The 23,823-nt window shown below is 40.7% G+C and overlaps 1 protein-coding gene across 1 annotated transcript in view; it reads left to right on the top strand.

Annotated features, from left to right (window-relative positions):
* The first annotated feature begins 13,389 nt into the window (after positions 1 to 13,389).
* NR3C1 (nuclear receptor subfamily 3 group C member 1) overlaps positions 13,390 to 23,823 on the top strand; it is a 128,348-nt gene continuing 117,914 nt past the window's right edge. Inside the window, exons 1-2 of the mRNA XM_007466860.1 lie at positions 13,390 to 13,493; positions 15,246 to 16,454. Of these exons, the coding sequence (XP_007466922.1) occupies positions 15,259 to 16,454 (1,196 nt within the window). The 5' untranslated portion in view covers positions 13,390 to 13,493; positions 15,246 to 15,258. The remainder of the gene's footprint in view (positions 13,494 to 15,245; positions 16,455 to 23,823) is intronic.

Here is a 23,823-nt window from a genome sequence, read left to right as displayed (position 1 = left end):
CCACCCCCCCCCCCCCGCCCCATGCCAAGGATGTTTTGATCTTTTAACGCCACTATTTCTAACTTAGCTTAAAACAAAACAAAAGCCCAGGGTGACCTAATAAATAAATAAGGTGTAAGCACTAAAATGAAAATGTAGGTTTTCAGAAATGAGCTGAGGTCCCATGTAGAAATGGAGCCAATTGAGACAATCTCTACCAAAGGAACACGGGATATAAAAGGAGATTAAATCAGAAAAGGAAGAAAGCTAATGACATAATGGCCAGCCACAAATGCCACGGATGAAAAACAAAGTACATAATACTTGTTACAGTGATTCAGTGTGCTTGCTCTAATATCTCCAAACACTAAAAACATTACTTTCCTGCTCACTGCAACATTTATCTCATTTATCTGCTGATATTTACTTCAACTTTGAATTAGGTACTGCTTAGACTAAGTTCTGCCGGCATAAAGAATGTAGACTTAACAGGACACTCAGAAGCATATCATGCATACGAGTACAAATTGTGATATTTTAGGTAGCTTATGATGAAATCATTGAAAGCATCATGAGAAGCAGCAAAACACCAGGGATGCTGATAACAATTTAACATTTCCCAGTTCATGTGAGAATGTTAATTCCAATTACAAAAAGAAGTACCAAAGTGGAATTCATTATGATTAAGAACTTGCTGTTCTAAGTGTGAATTGTTTATAAAAGGCAGGTCTGGTGTAAAATGCAAATATTGAAGCAGAGAGAGAGATGGGGCATTCGAAGCTCAGCTGGATTCCCTTGAACCTCTTACCTCTAAAGTTAAACAAAAACAGCAGTGTTTCCCAAAGACAAGATTCTATTTTAAAGAGACATCTAATAGCTATGATAGCTGTAGGAACACTTTTGTGTGTTTTTTTTTAACATCTTTATTGGTGTATAATTGCTTTACAATGGTGTGTTAGTTTCTGCTTTATAACAAAGTGAATCACCTCTACATATACATGTATCCCCATATCTCCTCCCTCTGGCGTTTCCCTCCCACCCTCCCTATCCCACCCCTCTAGGTGGTCACAAAGCACCGAGCTGATCTCCCTGTGCTATGTGGCTGCTTCCCACTAGCTGTTTTACATTTGATAGTATGTATAAATCCATGCCACTCTCTCACTTCGTCCCAGCTTACCCTTCCCTCTCCCCGTGTCCTTAAGTCCATTCTCTACATCTGTGTCTTTATTCCTGTCCTGCCCCTACGTTCTGCAGAAACTTTTTATTTTTTACGTTCCATATATATGTGTTAGCATACGATATTTATTTTTCTCTTTCTGACTTACTTCACTCTGTATGACAGACTCTGGGTCCATCCACCTCACTATAAATAACTCAATTTCCTTTCTTTTTATTGCTGAATACTCTTCCATAGTATATTTGTGCCACATCTTCTTTATCCATTCATCTGTCGATGGACACTTAGGTTGCTTCCATGTCCTGGCTATTGTAAATAGAGCTGCAATGAACATTGTGGTACATGATTCTTTTTGAATTATGGTTTTCTCAGGGTATATGCCCAGTAGTGGGATTGCTGGGTTGTATGGTAGTTCTATTTTTAGTTTTTTAAGGAACCTCCATACTGTGCTCCATAGTGGCTGTGTCAATTTACCTTCCCACCAAGAGTGCAAGAGGGTCCCCTTTTCTCCACACGCTCTCCAGCATTTATTGTTTCTAGCTTTTTTGATAATGGCCATTCTGACCTGTGTGAGGTGATAGCTCATTGTAGTTTTCATTTGCATTTCTCTAATGATTAGTGATGTTGAGCATTCTTTGATGTGTTTGTTGGCAGTCTGTATATCTTCCTTGGAGAAATGTCTATTTAGGTCTTCTGCCCATTTTTGGATTGGGTTGTTTTTTTGATGTTCAGCTGCATGAGATGCTTGTAAATTTTGGAGAGTAAGCCTTTGTCAGTTGCTTCATTTGAAAATACTTTCTCCCATTCTGAAGTTTGTCCTTTTGTCTTGTTTATGGTTTCCTTTGCTGTGCAAAAGCTTTTAAGTTTCATTAGGTCCCATTTGTTTATTTTTGTTTTTATTTCCATTTCTCTAGGAGGTGGGTCAAAAAGGATCTAGCTGTGATTTATGTCAGAGTGTTCTGCCTATGTTTTCCTCTTAGAGTTTTATAGTGTCTGGCCTTACATTTAGGTCTTTAATCCATTTTGAGTTTATTTTTGTGTATGGTGGTAGGGAGTGTTCTAATTTCATTCTTCTACGTGTAGCTGTCCCGTTTTCCCAGCACCTCTTATTGAAGAGGCTGTCTTTTCTCCATTGTATGTTCTTGCCTCCTTTATGAAAAATAAGGTAACTATATGTTTGTGGGTTTATCTCTAGGCTTTCTATCCTGTTCTACTGATCTGTATTTCTATTTTTGTGCCAGTATCATACTGTCTTAATTACTGTAGCTTTGTAGTATAGTCTGAAGTCCAGGGGCCTGATTCCTTCAGCTCCGTGTTTCTTTCTCAGGATTTCTTTGGCTATTCGGGGTCTTTTGTGTTTTCATACAAATTGTGAAATTTTTTGTTCTAGTTCTGTGAAAAATGCCATTGGTAGTTTGATAGGGATTGCATTGAATCTGTAGATTGCTTTGGGTAGTAGAGTCATTTTCACAATGTTGATTCTTCCAATCCAAGAACATGGTATATCTCTCCATCTGCTTGTATCATCTTTAATTTCTTTCATCAGTGTCTTAGAGTTTTCTGCATACAGGTCTTTTGTCTCCTTAGGTAGGTTAATTCCTAGGTATTTTATTCTGTTTGTTGCAATGGTAAATGGCAGTGTTTCCTTAATTTCTCTTTCAGATTTTTCATCATTAGTGTATAGGAATGCAAGCGATTTCTGTGCATTAATTTTGTATCCTGCTATTTTACCAAATTCATTGATTAGCTCTAGTAGTTTTCTGGTAGCGTCTTTAGGATTCTCTATGTATAGTGTCATGTCATTTGCAAACAGTGACAGCTTTACTTCTTCTTTTCCAATTTGTATTCCTTTTATTTCTTTTTCTTCTCTTATTGCTGTGGCTAAAACTGCCAAAGGTACGTTGAGTAATAATAGTGAGAGTGGACAACTTTGTCTTGTTTCTGATCTTAGTGGAAATGGTTTCATTTTTTTACCATTGAGAATGATGTTGCTGTGGGATTGTTCTATATGGCCTTTTTTATGTTGAAGTAGATTCCCTCTATGCCTACTTTCTGGAGAGTTTTTATCATAAATTGGTGTTGAATTTTGTCAAAGCTTTTTCTATGTCTACTGAGATGATCATATGGTTTTTATCCTTCAGTTTGTTAATATGGTGTATCACACTGATTGATTTGCATATATTGAAGAATCCTTGCATTCCTGGGATAAACCCCACTTGATCATGGTGTGTGATCCTTTTAATGTGCTGTTGGATTCTGTTTGCTAGTATTTTGCTGAGGATTCTTGCATTCATGTTCATCAGTGATATTGGCCTGTAGTTTTCTTTTATTGTGACATCTTTGTCTGGTTTTGGTATCAGGGTGATGGTGGCCTCTTAGAATACGTTAGGAGTGTTCCTCCCTCTGCTATATTTTGGAAGAGTTTGAGAAGGATAGGTCTTAGCTCTTCTCTAAATGTTGGATAGAATTCACCTGTGATCACGCCATCTGGTGCTGGGCTTTTGTTTGTTGGAAGACTTTTAATCACAGTCTCAATTTCAGTGCTTGTGATTGGTCTGCTTATATTTTCTATTTCTTCCTGGTTCAGTCTTGGAAGATTGTGCTTTTCTAAGAATTTGTCCATTTCTTCCAGGTTGTCCATTTTATTGGCATATAGTTGCTTGTAGTAATCTCTCATGATCCTTTGTATTTCTGCAGTGTCAGTTGTTACTTCTCCTTTTTCATTTCTAATTCTATTGATTTGAGTCTTCTCTCTTTTTTTCTTGATGAGTCTGGCTAATGGTTTATCTATTTTGTTTATCTTCTCAAAGAACCAGCTTTTAGTTTTATTGATCTTTGCTATTGTTTCCTTCATTTCTTTTTCATTTATTTCTGATCTGATCTTTATGATTTCTTTCCTTCTGCTAACTTTGGGGGTTTTTTTGTTCTTCTTTCTCTAATTGCTTTAGGAGTAAGGTTAGGTTGTTTACTTGAGATGTTTCTTGTTTCTTGAGGTAGGATTGTATTGCTGTAAAATTCTCTCTTAGAACTGCTTTTGCTGCATCCCATAGATTTTGGGTCATCGTGTCTCCATTGTCATTTGTTTCTAGGTACTTTTTGATTTCCTCTTTGATTTCTTCAGTGATCACTTCGTTATTATGTAGTGTATTGTTTAGCCTCCATGTGTTTGTATTTTTTACAGATCTTTTCCTATAATTGATACCTAGTCTCATGGCGTTGTGGTCGGAAAAGATACTTGATACAATTTCAATTTTCTTAAATTTACCAAGGCTTGTTTTGCAACTCAAGCTATGATCTATCCTGGAGAATGTTCCATGAGCACTTGAGAAAAAGTGTATTCTGTTGTTTTTGGATGGAATGTCCTATAAATATCAATTAAGTCTATCTTGTTTAGTATATCATTTAAAGTTTGTGTTTCCTTATTTGTTTTCATTTTGGATGATCTGTCCATTGTTGAAAGTGGGGTGATAAAGTCCCCTACTATGATTGTGTAACTGTCGATTTTCCCTTTTATGGCTGTTAGCATTTGCCTTATGTTTTGAGGTGCTCCTGTGTTGGGTGCATAAATATTTACAATTGTTATATCTTCTTCTTGGATTGACCCCTTGATCATTATGTAGTGTCCTTCCTTGTCTCTTGTAATAATCTTTATTTTAAAGTCTATTTTGTCTGATATGAGAATTGCTACTCCAGCTTTCTTTCGATTTCCATTTGCATGGAATATCTTTTTCCATTCCCTCACTTTCAGTCTGTATGTGTCCCTAGGTCTGAAGTGGGTCTGTAGTTGACAGCATATATACGGGTGTTTTTTTTTTTTTATCCATTCAGCCAGTCTTTGTCTTTTGGTGGAAGCATTTAATCCATTTACATTTAAGGTAATTATCCATATGTATGTTCCTCTTACCATTTTCTTGTTTTGGGTTTGTTATTGTAGGTCTTTTCCTTCTCTTGTGTTTCCTGCCTAGAGAAGTTCCTTTAGCATTTGTTGTAAAGCTGGTTTGGTGGTGCTGAATTCTCATAGCTTTTGCTTGTCTGTTAAGGTTTTAATTTCTCCATCGAATCTGAATGAGATCCTTGCTGGGTAATCTTGGTTGTAGGTTTTTCCCTTTCATCACTTTCAATATGTCCTGCCGCTCCCTTCTGGCTTGCAGAGTTTCTGTTGAAAGATCAGCTGTTAACCTTATGGGGATTCCCTTGTATGTTATTTGTTTTTTTTTCCCCCTTGCTGCTTTTAATATTTTTTCTTTCTATTTAATTTTTGATAGTTTGATTAATATGTGTCTTGGTGTGTTTCTCCTTGGATTTATCCTGTATGGGACTCTCTGTGCTTCCTGGGCTCAACTGTTTCCTTTCCCATATTGGGGAAGTTTTCAACTATAATCTCTTCAAATATTTTCTCAGTCCCTTTCTTTTTCTCTTCTTCTTCTAGGATCCCTATAATTCGCATGTTGGTGCGTTTAATGTTGTCCCAGAGGTCTCTTAGATTATCCTCAATTCTTATCATTCTTTTTTCTTTATTCTGCTCTGTGGTAGTTATTTCCACTGTTTTATCTTCCAGGTCACTTACGTGTTCTTCTGCCTCAGTTATTCTGCTATTGATTCCTTCTAGAGAATTTTAAGTATCATCTTTTGTGTTGTTCATCATTGTTTGTTTGTTCATTAGTTCCTCTAGGTCCTTGTTAAACGTTTCTTGTATTTTCTCCATTCTATTTCCAAGATTTTGGATTATCTTTACTATCATTAGTCTGAATTCATTTTCAGGTAGACTACCTATTTCCTCTTCATTTGTTTGGTCTGGTGGGTTTTTACCTTTCTCCTTCATCTGCTGTGTGTTTCTCTGTCCTCTCATTTTGCTTAACTTACTGTGTTTGGGGTCTCATTTTCACAGGTTGCAGGCTCGTAGTTCTCATTGTTTTTGATGTCTGCCCCCAGTGGCTAAGGTTGGTTCAGTGTGTTGTGTAGGCTTCCTGGTGGAGGGGACTAGTACCTGTGTTCTGGTGGATGAGCCAGGATCTGTCTTTCTGCTGGGAAGGACCACGTCTGGTGGTGTGTTTTGGGGTGTCTGTGAACTTAGTATAATTTTAGGCAGCCTCTCTGCCAATGGGTAGGGTTGTGTTCCTGTCTTGCTAGTTGTTTGGCATAGGGTGTCCAGCACTGTAGTTCGCTGGTCGTTGAGTGGAGCTAGGTCTTAGCGTTGAGATGGAGATCTCTGGGAGAACTTTTGCCGTTTGATATTACATGGAGCTGGGAGGTCTCTGGTGGACCAATGTCCTGAACTTGGCTCTCCCACCTCAGAGGCACAGGCCTGACACCCGGCTGTAGCACCAAGACCCTGTCAGCCACACGCAATAAGATGTCCTGGTCAAACGGGGTCCTAGCTGATTCTGAACAGAACCGTGAGACACACAGAGACATTGCAGGGACGGTTTTTTTAAAGTAAGTTCTGACAACCCACACAAGATGCTCGTGTTGGCCTAATATAAAATTAACATATTCAATGAACTATCATATTCAAAATTATTAATACATACAAAAATGATAAAAATTTGATTCCAATTTTCATTTGATATCATAGATCTAAAGTCAGGTGGAGGGATAGGATGATAGAATAAATGGAAACTACAGCCACGACAAGGAATCATGGGCTATAGGAAAATAAGTTACAAGGTCTCCTTATGTCAAAGGAAATATGTGTGATAAACAACAGTAAAGATGGGAATGAATGTGGTATACACTGTGCTCTTTCTTCATCAGGCTGTCTCTTAACTGAAACTACTGAATGCATTCATCTCAAGTAATCCAGGTTCTCCATTCTCCCTGGAAAATATATTGATTGATGCAGGGCAGGCTGAACACTGGGGCCGAGATTACTTCCTTTACTCCACACATTGGTGTTCCCACCAGTTATGCTCTGTGCTTACCAACACTTCCTGGTGTTTGGGGAGTTTTTCCCCCCAAAAATATGTTTATTCCATTTGTGTCATTCTTGTAACTACTCGATTTAATTAAATATTAAGTAAAATGATGAAATATGAGTAATAGAAGAAATAGTTGTTGTTCTATAAAATCTAAATGGAAAAACGCCCTATAAATAAATGCTGTCAAACTAGGTGGATGTAAGACTACTTTAAAACATCGTGGCAATGGCAGGGGAGATGAACCATAAAAATTTAGAAATCTACACTCATTTTGTAAGTATTTTAATTTGTTGCTGTTTAAAGAAAACTGGGGAAATAGTAACACTACATATTAATAATAATTGCTAATGATGATTGAACACTTAATATACCCCAGGAATTAGCCTAAGCACTTCACATATATCAAACTTGTTTATTGTTTATAATAACTTGAATTTAATACTATTATCATCCCCATTTTATAGATGATGGAAACTGAGGCACAGAGAGTTAGGTTGCCCAAGGTTACATTCTTCATAGAGGTGGTGGAGGCCAGCCAGCCAGTCTGGCTCTTAACAGTTATGCTGTGCTGATGCCATGGGGGTACAGCTTATACATGAATGAAAACACGGAACGCCAGTCAGTGGGCTCCCCAAAGCTTTAGACCTTCATCAGAGGATTAGAAAATAAATGTTCAATCACACGTTGTAGGTTTTAAAGCTTACAATTTGCAAGTATAATTTTTTTTTTTACGATTCCCTTGCTTTAACTTTTTTTTTTTTTTTCGGCGGTACGCGGGCCTCTCACTGTTGTGGCCTCTCCTGTTGTGGAGCACAGGCTCCAGAGGCGCAGGCTCAGCGGACATGACTCACGGGCCCAGCCGCTCCGCGGCATGTGGGATCTTCCTAGACCGGGGCACGAACCCGTGTCCCCTACATCGGCAGACAGACTCTCCACCACTGCGCCAACACGGAAGCCTAATTTTTCTTTTTTAACTGACTTTTTAATTGAATTAAATACCAGTCCAATCCCATCAGTGAGAAGGTTTTGCCCTCTACAAAGGGGCAAGTGAAAACGGTGGTCTTAAGTACATACCAGAATGGGAGTTGAGATCTGTGTACACTGGCATAGGGATTTACTGTAGATACTTGAGCAGGAGCATGAGAGGATTTAATTGATTTGGAGGAGTAATCTGGCAGTGAGGCCCTGGATTATTTTAATAGAAATGATACAAGAGATGAACAAAATGGGAGAACTCACTTGGATAATATATATCAACTGCTGCATAAATGTAAAAAGTGGTTCGGTTACTATTCAGGTTTAAGGTTTTATTGACCTTAGGATACAGTCTCAGACCCTTTCCATTCCTTCCTTCCTTCCTTCATTCACTCATTCATTTAACAAATATCCACTGGGCACCTACTATGCGCTAGTGATATAGCGATGAAAAAGACAGACACAGGCTCTGCCACCACAGGGCTTTTATATTCTAGTGGAGGACACAGAAATTTAACAAATGAATCCAGAAATAACAAACTATCACTCTAATGTGCTACCAAAGTACAGGACAGTATAGGAACAAACCGTAATAGGTCTTTGTTTTAGGAAGGAGTACTCAGGTGTTTAAACATAAGACAGTTAAAATGAGGATCTTGAGTACTACCTGTACACATTTCATTAACTCATTTGGCCTCCACAACAATTCAGTAAAAGTGATATTATGACTAGTTGACTGAACGTTTTAATATAACTACGTACTGGTCTCTGTTGTAGGAGTGGGACATATAGCAATGAACAAGACAGAAAAGGTTCTTGCCTTGATGGAGTTTGGATATATTACCTTCATTCTCACCTTTGCTTCTGAGACAATCAAATATATTCCCCCTCAGATGGGGGTTCATCCTATTTCTTCTCCTGTAGTAATTATATCTTCCCAGGGTTACAGATTAGTCATTTTCATATCTACAGATTTAAGATAGTATATATAAAACACTTTTAATGGTGCCTGGCAGATAGACGTTCAATAAATATTAACTACTGTTAGAATTGCTGTTATTATTACAATGCTTAATCTCATGTCTTTTCCAGTACACTGGATTTCATTTCTTGAATTAAATTCCATACACACTTATTGCAAGCCTATCATGGAATTTACATACTCTTTCATGGAAGTTACGAGATCAGTGAAGAAAAATCTCTGTAATATTGTCTATTTCTATCCTCCATGTTTAGCTGTGTGATCTTGGATACACCTCAAGCTCTGTAAGCCTCAGCTTCCTCATGTTGAAAAATTAGAGTAATACCTATCTATTCAGCTCTTGTCAGCAGAAGTGGGCAACAGACGTGTGTGTATGTGTCTGTTGGGTTAATCAATAAATGTTAGCCATAAAGCACAATTCTAACTCTGAAAAGCAAACACTGGGCTAATCTACAGTTTGTGCATGCTTTCAAATGAACATGCAAGACTGAAGAATGCGAGTTTTTTCTATCAAACTAAAAAATTAACAGGCATATTTAGACCACTGAAAAGAAAAAATCAGGAAAATTCCACACTTTTGCTCCATTCAAAGTGTTTTCAAGGGCGATTTTTAATTTGAAATGATGTGTCCTCTCCCATTTTAAAGTCATCCACTGGACCTGCAGGAAAAAATGAGTGGGGAGAAAGTTAATTGGGAACTCTTATAAAAGCAGATGTTGTTTAAAAGCAGGGTATCTACCACCTACAATGTGAACAGGTTAAGAGAGATGAGGTGGATTTTTTTTAGAGCACAGATTCAACTATGAAATAGGTTTATGGTATGGGAAGAGGTACTTGATTAGGTATCTGTAATGGTCCCTTTACATATATATGTACAAATTATTATATATAATATACTACATATATAAATAGTTGCTACTTAACTTCTAAGCAGATGTACAAGGATGATCATTTCAGTACGTTATTTAACTCATTTTTAAAACATGCATAACATATTATGTATTGTAGGTTTGAGTCTTGATTTTTTTTTCATGAAGCTGTTGGTTGTTTGGGGACCCAGTGCAGTAAAGACATCTGATTCTAGTATCTGAGACTCAGAAGGTAGGACACCTGGCAAGTAGGCAAAGTAGCGTTCTCGAGTCAATTCTCATTTACTATCCACTATGAGCACCCAAGACAGGGGCCTCCCTCCAGTTGACTTGAACCAAGGGAAAGAAAAGAGGAGTCATCTCGTCTGTATCCAGAGGGGTTTTGTTAACAACTGGGTTGCTCGGCGCTCTTCATAAAAATTCTCCTGGCTGAGGGTTCTACCAGCCAGGGTTGGCTGAGGGTTGGCAAAGGTCTTGGTTCCCTTCTCTCTTCCGAGGCTGTGAGCGTATCTTCCTTTGCCAAGATGGCGGCCCTGGCATCATGTGGAGGCGGCCCGCGCAGATCGCCTCCGCGCGGGCGGCTCGCTAATAGCCTAGTTCTCTCCCGTCATCTCGAACGACACACGGGGCAGCGCCCACACCCCCAGAACTGAGAAAGGGCAACCTAGGCTGCCCGCTAGAGAGAACCTTGGCCAAGATGGTGCACGCGCGGCCGGGCGGTGTCAGCTGCCTTTACCAAGATGGCGGCAGGCGGCTTCCGGCACGCACTCCCCCCAAATCCTCTGCAAGATGTCAGGGCACAGCAGCCGCCGCCAGTCTGAGCGCGGCCGGGCGCCCGAGCAGGGCTAGGTGGAGCTGCGGCAGCCTCCGCCCCCGGCTGCAGCTGGCAAGCGCTGTCACCTGTGGGGTCGCAAAAGTTACCTCCCCAACCCCTAAAGCAACACAGCACAACCTTTCTCCGAGTCACACAAATCATAATATGCGCCGCCCAAGGTAGGTGGCTCGATCCCGGCGTCACCCAAGCCCTCCGGACGCGGCGAGCTGGGGAAGGGGGCTGGGGTGGGGGCCTCCGGCGCGGACTCCTCTCGCCCCACTCCCCTTTCGCTGAGGACAGGCCACATGTTTCCCTCGGACAGAGGGGGAGGCGCGTAACGGGAAGAGCTGGAAGGAGTTTAATGCTGACATTTTAAAACTGCGTGTGTTGTTTTATTTGGAGGGATGGGGGTCCCACGAACACGAAGGGGTGGGCGACGCATTGAGGCGAGTGCAGCAAATGTCAAGATTCGGGGGAGGGGCCTCCGCGGGAAACTTGGACGTGGGCCCCGAAGGGGGTGGAAGAAGAGGTCAGGAGTTGGGGTGGGGGAAAGGAGGGCGTACTGTGCAAGCAACTTACTGTTTCGCTTTCAACTTGCTTTTAAGCCTGCCACCTCCCGCTTTCCTTAAAAATAATAATTTAAAAATGCAAAGAAATCCAGTTCGCTGGAGGTTTTGCATTTGGCATGCAACTTCCTTCAAGTGTGAGCGCGCTAGGAGGGAGGGAGGGATGGGGGTTGAACTTGGCAGGCGGTGCCTCCTTCTGCCGCCGCCGCCGCCGCCGCCGCCGCCGCCGCCGCCTCGCAGGCTCGGAGAAGAGGGGGGGGGACAGTCGGGGCGCAGGGGAGGGTGGGTTCTGCTTTGCAACTTCTCTCCCGGTGCGAGCACGCGGCGGCGGCTGCAGAGTGGGCCGCCCAGATGATGCGTGGGTGGGGACCCGCCGGCACGCGACTCCCCCCCCGGCCCAGAGTATGTATGCGCCGACCCCCTTCCCTGCCCTCCCCTCCCTGAAGCCTCCCCAGAGGGCGTGTCTGGCCGTCCGGCCCTACGAGGGGCCGAGACGCCGCTGCACCGTTTCCGTGCAACCCTGTAGCCTCGTGCGAAGTGACACACTTCGCTCAACTCGGCCCGGGGTCGGCGGCGCGGACCACCCTCGCGGCTCCGCTGCGGGCCGCGCCCCGGCTCCCCCAACCAGCCCGCTGTCAGCCGCAGGGGCGCTGACGGTTGCTGCCGAGGGACCGGGCGAGCTCCGGAGTGGGTCGGGAGTCGCGGAGCTGGGCTGGGGCGGGAAGGAGCAGCGAGAAGAGAAACTAGAGAAACTCGGCTTCCCTCCGAAGCCCGCCCCAGAAAGACCAGGTCGGCCCCCGCCGCCGCCTCCTCTCCTTTTTCCTGGGGGGTGAGGGGTGGGGGTCGAGGAGAAGCCTCGAGCGCCCGGGAAGCAGCCTCGGCGGGGGCCGTGCCGGGGGGCCGCGGGCGGGCAGGCGCCGTCGCGGCCGGGGTGGCGGGGCCCGCGCGGAGGGCGTGGGGGCGGGGGCCGCGGCCGCCCCTGCAGTTGCCTAGCGTCGCCAACAGGTTGCACCGTTCCCCGCGCCGCCGCGCTGCCCCTCGGGCGGGGAGCGGCCGGGGGTGGGGTGCGAGCGCGTGTGTGTGCGAGTGTGTGCGCGCCGCGGCGCCGCCTCCGCCCGCCCCCCGCTCGGTCCCGCTCGTCTGCAGCGGCCGGGCGGCCCTTTCGCTTGTCCGCGCTGCCTCCCCTCCTCCTCCTCCTCCTCCTCCATTTTGCGAGCTCGAGTCTGACGGGAGCCCCAGTCACCGCCCGCCCGTCGGGGACGGATTCTAGTGGGTGGAAAGAAACGCCGCAGCCGGAGCGGCGGGCGCGGCGGGGCGCCGGCACGGAGGACGCGCGCCCGAGAGCCCCGGCCCGCGGAGACGGGCGCGGGGCGGGGAGCTGGCTTGTCAGCCGGGAAATGGGAGACTTTCTCAAATAGGGGCTCTCCCCTCCCCCCATGGAGAAGGGGGCGGCTGTTTACTTCCTTTTTTTAGAGAGAAAAAAAATCTCTCCCGCTCCTCCTGCTTTCACACGCTAAGTTGTTTATCTCGGCTGCGGTGGGAGCGGTGGACGGTGTGGGGTGAGTGGCGCCGCCGGCAGAGGTAAGGGGAGGGGAGGGCCGGGGGCTGGGCCCCCACGGGCGCTCGCTCCCCGAGGTGCGGGCCGGGGCCGGGAGGCCGGCTCGGGGGCGCCGCGGGAGCCTGCGAAGTTTTATTAGCTTCGGGTAGTGGGGGTGGGAGCTGGCGAGGGCCGGGGGACGGTGACGACAGGGCAGCGCGCGGGTGACAGTGCTGGCCTCTTCCTCTCCCTGGACCGCCGTCCCCTGGCCGAGGGGGAGGAACCCGAGCTCTCTGCGAGTGGAGCTTCGTCGAGCCGTCCGGGTTTCCAGGCTCTCGTTCGCTGGTGAGGAATCCTGGTCTTTTTTATTTTCCTTCTTCCCCAAGTCCCTTTTCTTTTCCCTCCCAGACACCCATTTTTTTGGTGAACGCTGAGCTGCGTCTGAATCCTGCTCGCCCGACTCTGTCCGCTCCACCCTAGAGCGCCCGAGCGCGAGCAGGGTTTGTGTCGAGGCTCCAGCGCGTCTCCTTTCTGGCGGGCGCGCAGGGCTGTATGTGAGTATGTGTGTGTGCGCGCGTGTACACACGCAGGGGGCTGACAGCCTGCTACTCGGAGACTTCGGCCAGGGTCGGTGTTATCTGGTAGAAGTGGGCGTGTCGGAGAATGAACTCAACAGGTCTGGACACATTTCTCTTTTAACCTCGCGCTTTTCTCTACCTCCCCCCCCACCCCGTGCCCCGCGAGGGTTTGTTCTTTAGCGCTTGGCATCACTTCGCTCCTGACGTTTTGAAGTGGGCCCTTTTAGAAGAAGACCCTCCCTAACCATAATAGTTTCGTGGTGCGATTTTTGACAAGCGCCAGTCGGACGTTTTGAGGTTGCAGACTTGGTAATTGCAGCCTTGTAATGCCGCTTAAGACCCCTTGGCATGGCTCATTAAAGCCAATTACTGTGACAGGGTTATTTGCAATTTAAACGGGGGGATAAAATCGTTTGAGGGATCGTTTTGTTTTATGAAGTATTGTTTTGGTTTCGAGTTTGAAGGCAGCTGTCAGAGTGGCGTGGAAATTCATTAGGCTCCATTTGATACCTTGTGTTTAGAGATCGTTATCAGCTAAACACGGCGGAGGGGCGGGGAGATAAGCAGTTTACCCTCAAGATTTGTAGTGGCACGTCCCCACCTCTCTGTCTACCTTCATCACGCTCCACTTTAAGCGAGGGCCAGTGAAGTTTATGCTTCTTAAAGTCTCTGTACGGGAAAAGTTTCCTTTCATTGGACAGGATTTGACTATACTGTCGCAAATATGCTTATCAAAGTCTCTACCCGCCTCTTAAAACATCTTGATTGTCAGCAATCTTCTAGCAACCTAACCGTCTTGAGAGTAGGCTCAGAATTAGGATAGGTGAAGGTTTAGAATGCAGGGAGGATTATTCTGAGCATTGTATTATTTTACTTGGATTTATATGAATGTGATTTTACAGTTCTGGGGTTGTTTTTTTTTTTTTCCCTTTGTTTTTCAATACTTCGATATTTGGAAAGGAAAAATCTTAATTTAGAGACATAATAGTATTTCATACTGAGGGTCTTAAGCAGTTGTAAAACAAAATGTAGCTTCATCTAGATTTTATTGTGTTGTGAGCGTTTGAGAGAGCTATATTTCTTATACCGTATTTAAAAAATTGTAATGAGAAGCTACTACACATTCCTTTTTAAATCTAAATTTTAGTTAGCCTGTATACAGTGTGTTTCATTTCATATGTCCAGAATTTGAAAGCAGGCACTATTAGGCACATTCAGTAAGAAATATCGATTAAAAATAGGAGCCTTTTCCTACCCTATTGGAAGATGAGCAGACCATCGTTGTTTATCTTCCAAGTAAAATGCATGGTTCACCAGTAGGTTGTACTAAAAGGTTTGGATGTGTGACCAGCTGGTAGGAGAGGAATTGGGAGTAATTAGAGAATTCTAGCATAGTGTTTATCAGATTTTATGTTTATTAGTTCTCAGAAAAGCCAACAGCCTTGACTGGTTGAAAAGAGGTAGGAATTTCAATGATCATACTTCCTTTTTTTTAATTAAATACTTTGACATCAACTTGAACCTTCAGAATAATCAGATGTAATGAATTATAATGTCTATGATTAACAAAGCTACCAATTTGTGAGTGGCAGGATGAATAGCCAAGCTTAGTTTGATACAGTTTTGTTCTCAGCTGGGCAAATGGACTGCATTGTACTTTTAAATGTGGCACACTGTATTCGAGCAGGAGACACGGCTTTTATATTATGGAAGTCAGAATCTACTCTTCTGATAACAAGGAATTAGATTCGGAATTAACTAAAAGGTTCATTTAACAGGCTCTTACTAATCGGATCACAGAGATAATGTGATTTTATAGCTTATTATGACCCCCTCTCTTTTTTTTGTAGCTGATATTCACTGATGGACCCCAAGGAATCATTAAGCCCCCCCAGTAGAGAAGAAATCCCCAGCAGTGTGCTTGGTCGAGAGAGGGGAAGTGTGATGGACTTCTATAAAACCCTAAGGGGAGGAGCTACTGTGAAGGTTTCTGCATCTTCACCCTCACTGGCTGCTGCTTCTCAGGCAGACTCCAAGCAGCAAAGACTTTTGGTTGATTTTCCAAAAGGCTCCGGAAGCAATGCGCAGCAGCCAGATCTGTCCAAGGCAGTTTCACTCTCAATGGGACTGTATATGGGAGAGACAGAGACAAAAGTAATGGGAAATGACCTGGGATTCCCACAGCAGGGCCAAATGAGCCTTTCCTCTGGGGAAACAGACTTTCGGCTTCTGGAAGAAAGCATCGCAAACCTCAATAGGTCGACCAGTGTTCCAGAGAACCCCAAGAATTCAGCATCAGCTGCTGCCTCTGCTGCCCCCACAGAGAAGGAGTTTCCAAAAACTCACTCTGATGTATCAGAACAGCAAAATTTGAAGGGCCAGACTGGCACTAATGGGGGTAATGTGAAGTTGTATACCACAGACCAAAGCACCTTTGACATATGGAGGAAAAAACTCCAGGATTTGGAGTTTTCTTCTGGGTCCCCAGGTAAAGAGACAAGTGAGAGCCCTTGGAGCTCAGACCTCTTGATAGATGAAAACTGTTTGCTTTCTCCTTTGGCAGGAGAGGATGATCCATTCCTTCTGGAAGGAAACTCAAAAGAGGACTGTAAGCCTCTTCTTTTACCGGACACTAAACCTAAAATTAAGGATAATGGAGATCTGATCTTATCAAGCCCTAACAGTGTGCCACTGCCCCAAGTGAAAACAGAAAAGGAAGATTTTATCGAACTCTGCACCCCTGGAGTAATTAAGCAGGAGAAACTGGGCCCAGTTTATTGTCAGGCCAGCTTTTCTGGAGCAAATATAATTGGTAATAAAATGTCTGCCATTTCTGTTCATGGTGTGAGTACCTCTGGGGGACAGATGTACCACTATGACATGAATACAGCATCCCTTTCTCAACAGCAGGATCAGAAACCTATTTTTAATGTCATTCCACCAGTTCCTGTTGGTTCAGAAAATTGGAATAGATGCCAAGGATCTGGAGATGATAACTTGACTTCCTTAGGGACTTTGAACTTCTCCGGTCGATCGGTTTTTTCTAATGGCTATTCAAGGTAAGATTAATGCTTTCTGTTTCTTGAGAATGGTACATTTAAGATCAATTGATAGATTTAAATATTCATTTATTTGAATGTGTTCGACAACAATTCAAGTGCTTTTTCATGTGAATAAGTTTAAGCGGGCTCTTGAAAGTAGGCATGGTAGAAAACCTAAGTGATTGGTCTGTACAAAACCCTTCCCAGTTTTTTTTGCCCCCCCCGCCCCGAAATAATGGTATTTAGTATCCCATTGGCCAGTAATTAAAATTTTTATGTAAAAATTTAAAAGAATACTGCTCATTTACAGGTGTCTTCAGTAAAAAATATGTAAATTCAAGGGGGTATAATGTTTAGAAATATATATTTGTTGTGCATATTTTTAAGCTGTTTTAGAATATGCCCCTAAACTGCGATGAAAAACACCCGTAATACTTCACGTAATCAAACGTTGTGCTGTATTTGTACATTTGTGAAGTGTTAGCCTGAGGAGATTAAAGGGTTAAAAATTAGAAGTACTAACAATGAACCCTTTTCTTCAGACTGAACCTTGAAGAATCTGAGTTCTGAGATTGCTAAAGCAATGCAGTCAGTGCACAGTGTACCTGACGAGAGTATTAGACGTGGGACTTGCCCACAGAGTTCCTGACCTAAAGCAGATAAGTTGTGTCTGCTGATTGGTCTCTTTAAGAATGGAATTGGTGGCAACACGGTGCTTGATTTTACTTTCAAATGTTCTTACAAGTTCTCAAGTATATAGCTGATGGCCAACATTGTTGAGCTTCAGTCTCAGCTATGTTTGATTTGTTTCTCTGTCTCCTTTTTTCTCCATCATTTATAAGTATATTGACATTTCCGTTTGACCTCAAAAAGGTCTGTTAAAATGTAATTACCAGGAGAAAGTTCTAAATGTAGGTGTATCTTCCTAGGGGTTAAGTTCTCTATCCTGCACCCCCACCCTCAGTTCAGATAAATGTATATCACATTTTAGGTGTGAAGGAAAATATAAAAATGTAATTGTAGAGACACAAGATTGATTAATCAGTGGGTTTTTTTGAGGGAGGAGGAAGGGCATAGTAGACACAGTGATTTCTTTGTATGTAAGCCCTGTAAGTTCTTAAATATTCGTGATAGTCACTGTTCACATTAACTAGTCATTGAAGATTTTATTTAAAACTCTCTTTAAAAATGCTTTTTCTGTTAAAGGTATATTCTGATACTGAGGTGTCTCTTTTCTTTCCTCTTTAAGTAGGAAGCTTTGCTTGTTTGGGGAAAAAATTTAGACTTAGATTTAGGCTATGTTCTGTTCCTTTAAAAGGCTTAGATGTTTCTTATCAAAAGAAAAAAAAAATCCTTGGTTCTTGTGTGTCTTAACGTAAACTACCTACTCATCTATTATTAAAATAATAATTACCTTTTACTTAGAAGAACACTTCAACTTTTTATTGCTATCATTCTGAATTGAAGGTTTAAAATGTTTTCAGTAAGGAGATTTGAGATGTTATCGCATAAGCTGTTGTGTTTAAACGTTAAAAGACATGCTGTGTTTTAAATTTTTCAATCTCAAATTTTTGGCAGTGGAATTGATGATTGAATGTGCTTGTTTGTCTTGAAAGAGTAAGTACAGTTGGTTTGACTAACTTTCTTTTTTTATTTATTTATTTATGGCTGTGTTGGGTCTTCGTTTCTGTGCGAGGTCTTTCTCTAGTTGTGGCAAGTGGGGGTCACTCTTCATCGCGGTGCGCAGGCCTCTCACTATCGCGGCCTCTGTTGTTGCGGAGCACAGGCTCCAGACGCGCAGGCTCAGTAATTGTGGCTCACGGGCCCAGTTGCTCCATGGCATGTGGGATCTTCCCAGACCAGGGCCCGAACCTGTGTCCCCTGCATTGGCAGGCAGATTCTCAACCACTGCGCCACCAGGGAAGCCCCCTGACTAAGCTTTCTGTAGGAAACTTACATTGATTTATAAAACATGTAATTGTACAAACAAAAATCATATATCTTAGGACAAGCTTAGTGATTATTAATGCTTTTTGTTCTGATAATCAGCATGGTAATGTTATCATTTTCCTTACTATAAAAAAGGCATGGAACAAGAACTTATCATTTTCCATTCACAGTGAACTTTCATTAAGCCCTATAGAATCTAGGATCTGGAGAATAAGTCTTAGATGAATATAGTTATCCTTAAATCATTAAAGATCATTTTAATACTTTTTCTAGTAGTTTGTAACATTTAAAGTGTGTCAGCCTCATAACAGCCATATGATAGTAGACAAAGCAATGATGATGTGGCTCTTTCAAGATTCTTTAATATCCAGTGAGCTGATTACTTTATGCCAATGTGTGATTTGGAATTATAATCAGTAGTTTGTGTCCTAATGAAAAGGTATAATATCTTTACAGGATAGTTTGAGAAAGTTTGAAAATTTTGTACCTTATGGGATTAACATTAGGAACTGTGATTACCCAGAACAAAGCTTCTTCCAAATAAATTGAAACAATGTTTCTTTTTTACCATCATTGAATTAGCCTGTTGTTTCCAAACAATAGCCTTGATATAACTAAAATTGGTTGCTTTCTCTTCTCTATATGTTACTTTGGTTCCAGCCAAACATTAAGACCAGTGACCTTGAGTAATCAGCAGGTAAATCAACATGTTGAGACAACTATACTGAATACTGACTTTCTGAATTTAGATACAGAAATATTAAATCCACTAAAAACTTGCATTCTATTTAAGTTTTTTTAAAGCAAAAATTGTAATTTGACTTTTTAAGATGTCACCTAAAATTGCTTTTTCTCAGTATGCTTGAAAAAAGACACTTTACAACACTCTGTTTTGGGAGGGAAGGCAATTCCTTCTGATGTGTCAACATAGCACAACATCCAGTTATTACGTTAAATTGTAAAATTATGAGTGTCATGATTGAGCATAGTAAAGTTTTTTTTTTTAAGGTTTAAGTTCGTTGATAGTAAAACAAGAGAAACCTTATTGATACTCAAATACATTCTTTAGGTAAAACGAACTAGCCATTCTACCTTAATATGCTTTTTAAATTCTGAAATTCAGTAAATTTAGCATAAACGTGTAACATTGATGAAGGCAGATTTCCGCATGATTTGATTTTCAGCATTGTTTCACTTGAGCATTAATGGTGAAACTGCTGAAAAGAGGCAAAGAAGTAAATGGTTTCAGGTGGAATTAGAGCTTTTATTGGGATTATGTTGAAACTTTAGTATTAAAAAGTTGATCGTTTTCTGAAGGGTATGATTATGGGAGAGAAAGAATGATGCAAGATGAATTTGTAAATTCAGTCTTAGGTGGAGTTGAGGGCTCTGTTGGTTGCCATTTAATGAAGCTATGAAAATTTATGTAGATTTTAACAGCTCATTATTAATTGCACCTGTGTCTAATTTTATTAACATAATGCAAATGAAGACCTGTACAAGCACAGGATGAGTGAAGCAAATTCTGTCCCTTTTTCATTTTTCTTATTAACATCATGTTGAATGTTTTCTCAGAGAAGGGAGGCATAAAGAAGAGATTTTTATTGATTTTCCCCCTTTTTCATGGATACTTTCTTTACTTCCTACCTTTTTCCTCTCCTTCCAAAGGTTCTGACAGTGAGTATTTCAGTGTCTTTTTTAACCTTAATGTTTCTGATATTCACTCATAAAACGATTTCTGAATGTTAAAGGAGATTTGCTTTTGGCTCTTTGTGTATTTTTAGCTTTATGATAATCTTTTCCTTTTTTTAAAACCCTCTACTTCTTTATGGTTATATTATTAGTAAAAGGAAAAAAAAAACACAAGGTAAAACACATTGTGTATTCAGGTGTGTCAATTTAGTGTGGAATGACTCCAGTATAGAAATGTGTGATTAGCGTGTGGTCAGATTTTATTGAAATTACTTCTTGTGATGTTTCTTTGGCTATTCCATTATATTTTTATAACTGATAAAATAATTTGTATTATAATGCTGTTTTGGTTTTATCTATTGATGTTACAGATATTTTAGTTAATCTGGCGACTTTCAATATTATGTTGACTGTTTATAAATTTTATGAAAGACCTATTCTGAAACATACCTTCCATAAATGTAGCTTAAATGCAAATTGTAATAGTAGTTATATTCATATGTGTGTAGAGATCACTTTAGGGGCTTTTTGAGATTTTAGTGAAGGAGAGATTGAATCAAAAGGGTTTATTTTAGTATGAGTGACTAATGTGAAAGAACATCTGTATTAATTGGTTGATTATAAGTCTTAATCCACTCTGGCCTACAGGTGATTGAAATAGGCTAGTTGTTAGGAAATCTTAATTTACGTTGGGTTTAAAATAAGCCTGGGGCATATTTCTTAAAACCCACTTTTTCTTACTTTTAAGATCACACCTAATGTTACTGAGCAGTAAGTTCTCATTATGTACTACTGTTTATCTGAGCAAATTAAATAGACAGAATAGGTTTGTGCCTAATAGCATTTACCCTTCTGAGGACATCCTGGTAATTGTGTAATGCCGTTTTTACAGGTATTTGCCAAATTAATGGGCACTTGCTTCCATATTTCTGAGTCACGGAAAATGTATGTTGGTAAATCGTGTTGCAAAAGAATTTTCAAGAAATATTTTGTTGAATTAAACTATAACTGAAAAAAATCAACTACTTATTGACCTTTATAGAAGTGTTTAAAAGCCCATGCTCTCCTTATTTCTGTAATTTCAGAGAGAGCCAGCTGCTCTCATTTCCTTCTGGCTTGTTCTACTCGTGTTTTGTTTTTTCAAGTAAATAAAAATATTCTTATGGGGAACTTCCATTTAGGGGGAAAAAAAAAAGAAAAGATCTGTTAAGTGTTCCTCTCTCTTTGAATTGTGCGTGATCATTTTTATGTTAACCTGGATTAGAGTGTGAGTTTTAATGGTAATTTTTGTATTGACTTTACCCAGTAAGTTATATTTTAGAAAGTAAGCAGTTTTACAGCGGTTCAAAAATTAGTTGTAGAGAGTGATTTCAACCCCCAAACACCTAATTTTGACAGGTTGCCTTTTTATTCCTCACTACCGTCACAAATGTCCCTTGAATACGGGTTTCCAGTGGAGTTTGTAAATTAAAGGGTATTGGGGGAAGGCAGGCAGGAGAGGGAGGGGTGGTGGAGATGTGGAAAAGGTGGAAGATAAGTTTAGAAACATCAAGAGCAGTTCCGAAAACCAACAGTTTGGATCAGCTGTTATGAAGTCAGAGGACTAAAAAAAGATAAATTTAGGGCTGTGTTTCAGGATTACAATTTAGTTTCTTTTATTTGAGGTAAAAGTCTAAAGCTAATTGTGGCACTATAACCCTGATGTTTATAGGATTACGTTGTTGTCTTTTGCTATACTTTATTACCAAAAAAAAAAAGAAGATGGAATGGAAATTTTAATTCCTTTTAGATTATTTCAGCTAAGATCAAGTTCATATTTTCCCCGTTTTTATAGGCTGCTATTTAATCAGTAAAAATCTAATTACTGGCATGTAGTTGAAACAATGATGATGTGTTATGTTGATATAACCACTTTATATTTCCTAGTGCACTTTGACATACGCTGTCATCTGACTGTGGAGTACAACCCTCTTCTTCAGTAATATATTTCCATGGGTTGCGTATTTATCTGCTGGGATATTAAGGAAATAAGTTCTTATTTATGTTACATATATATAATAAATTATGGGATTCTGCAATTTCCAGATGGTCATTTAAACTATTTATATTGCAATATGGTCCTTAAAGCCAATTATTTTGAATGGAAATGTGTCATCACCTCATTTTATCTCTGGGCCAGTTTAAATATTAATGACTTATCTTACTAGAGCTGCATGCTTAAACATACTTTTCCAGAGTAACTCAAATATGAATTTTGAGTGCTTTAAAACTTTTTCTCTTTTGAGCAAGTTTCAGCAAGATTGAAAATATCTATAATACAACAAATTTAGTGAAAGCCTCTTATTTTAGAATTTTTTTCATTCACGCTGTTAGCGCTCCAAAAATATCTGTGGAGAGAGAAAGGTTTAATGATATGATTAGTTGTAAATGTTTAGCACGTTATCTTACATTGAATTTTTATTTTTTTAACAATTTGAGAGTTCAACTTAAGCATGCAGTGTTTAGGACATACAGTTTGTTGAAATAAATGTTAACTTTTCTTTTTACAATAAAATTAACCTTTATTCTAGTTGATTTCATAATTATTCTTAATATTTAGCTGTGGCTATTATGAAAGTATATTTGATAGCCAATTTTTTAAAGCTATTGTGAAATGACATCTAACTTAGTACATGCTTTATTATTTCATGCTAGTTGGGGCAATGCAGTGACTTATGACCTTATGATCGTCACATGTTGAACTTTAAAGCTCTACCGGTTCGCTATGGACACTTTTACTTTGTTGTTGTTTTAATGTTTTTGTGCTTTTGTAATTATTGGGGATAAGGGTTTTCTTAATTTTAAGATGATATAAATTGCAAATTTGGTGTTTTTTTTTTAATCTTCAAATCCCTTCCAAACAATTTAGTTATTCAGTAGTAGAAATAGTAGAAGGAACTAGACTAAAAATTAGAAGACTTGAGTTCTAAGGCTGAGCTGAACCAGTCTATGACCTTGAGTAATTAGGTGTTTTAGAGTCAAAATATTTTCTTTACAATTATATATGAATTATTTTCAAAACGTGTGTGTACTTCTGTTTCTAAAATTCTACAATCTTCTTAACCTATTGTTCTAGTGAAGGAGGCAACTGGGGTAGGGAATGATATACTAAAACTGGGTCTTTGTACATTATCAAGAAGTACAAGACAAGAATGAACCCAGATTTGGTATTTTTATGAAAAAATAATTTAAAATAGCGTAGTTGGTGGTACATAGAAAATAATATGTAAACACTGTTGTTGGTAGAGCCAGAGAGGTGGGGCTCTTGGGTTCTCAAAGCTTGCTTTCTATGTTTGGTACAATGATTTTAGATTAGAGCTTAAAGGGAGTTGAGAGCTCATCTACTCCCCACACTCTCATTTCTGAGATGAGGAAATGAGACCTATAGAAAGTGTCTAGAGAAAGATCACAGAATTAGTTAGTGGTATCACACTTTGAATACCTAATTCTCAATAGTCTAAGCTCCTCAGCAGGCTTCTCTCAACATCTAGTCTCTAGTTGTAGAGATCTGAAACATAATACAGATTAGGCAGGTATTCTATGAAAGTTACTTTGAAGTTAACTATATTATCCATATTCTTTCCTATATATTTTTAACCTTAAAAATCTTAGGAAGAAAGAGTATTAAAAATCCTTAATTTTGTGGCACCACTATGCTAAGGACTTTGTATGCATTCATCTCATTTAAACCTCTTAACAGTCCTAT

The sequence above is a fragment of the Lipotes vexillifer genome, unplaced genomic scaffold (assembly GCF_000442215.2).
Source record: "Lipotes vexillifer unplaced genomic scaffold, Lipotes_vexillifer_v1.1 scaffold99, whole genome shotgun sequence".
Taxonomy (NCBI): domain Eukaryota; kingdom Metazoa; phylum Chordata; class Mammalia; order Artiodactyla; family Lipotidae; genus Lipotes; species Lipotes vexillifer.
The sequence above is the reverse complement of the archived record's forward strand: the minus strand, read 5'-3'. Positions and strand labels throughout refer to the sequence as shown.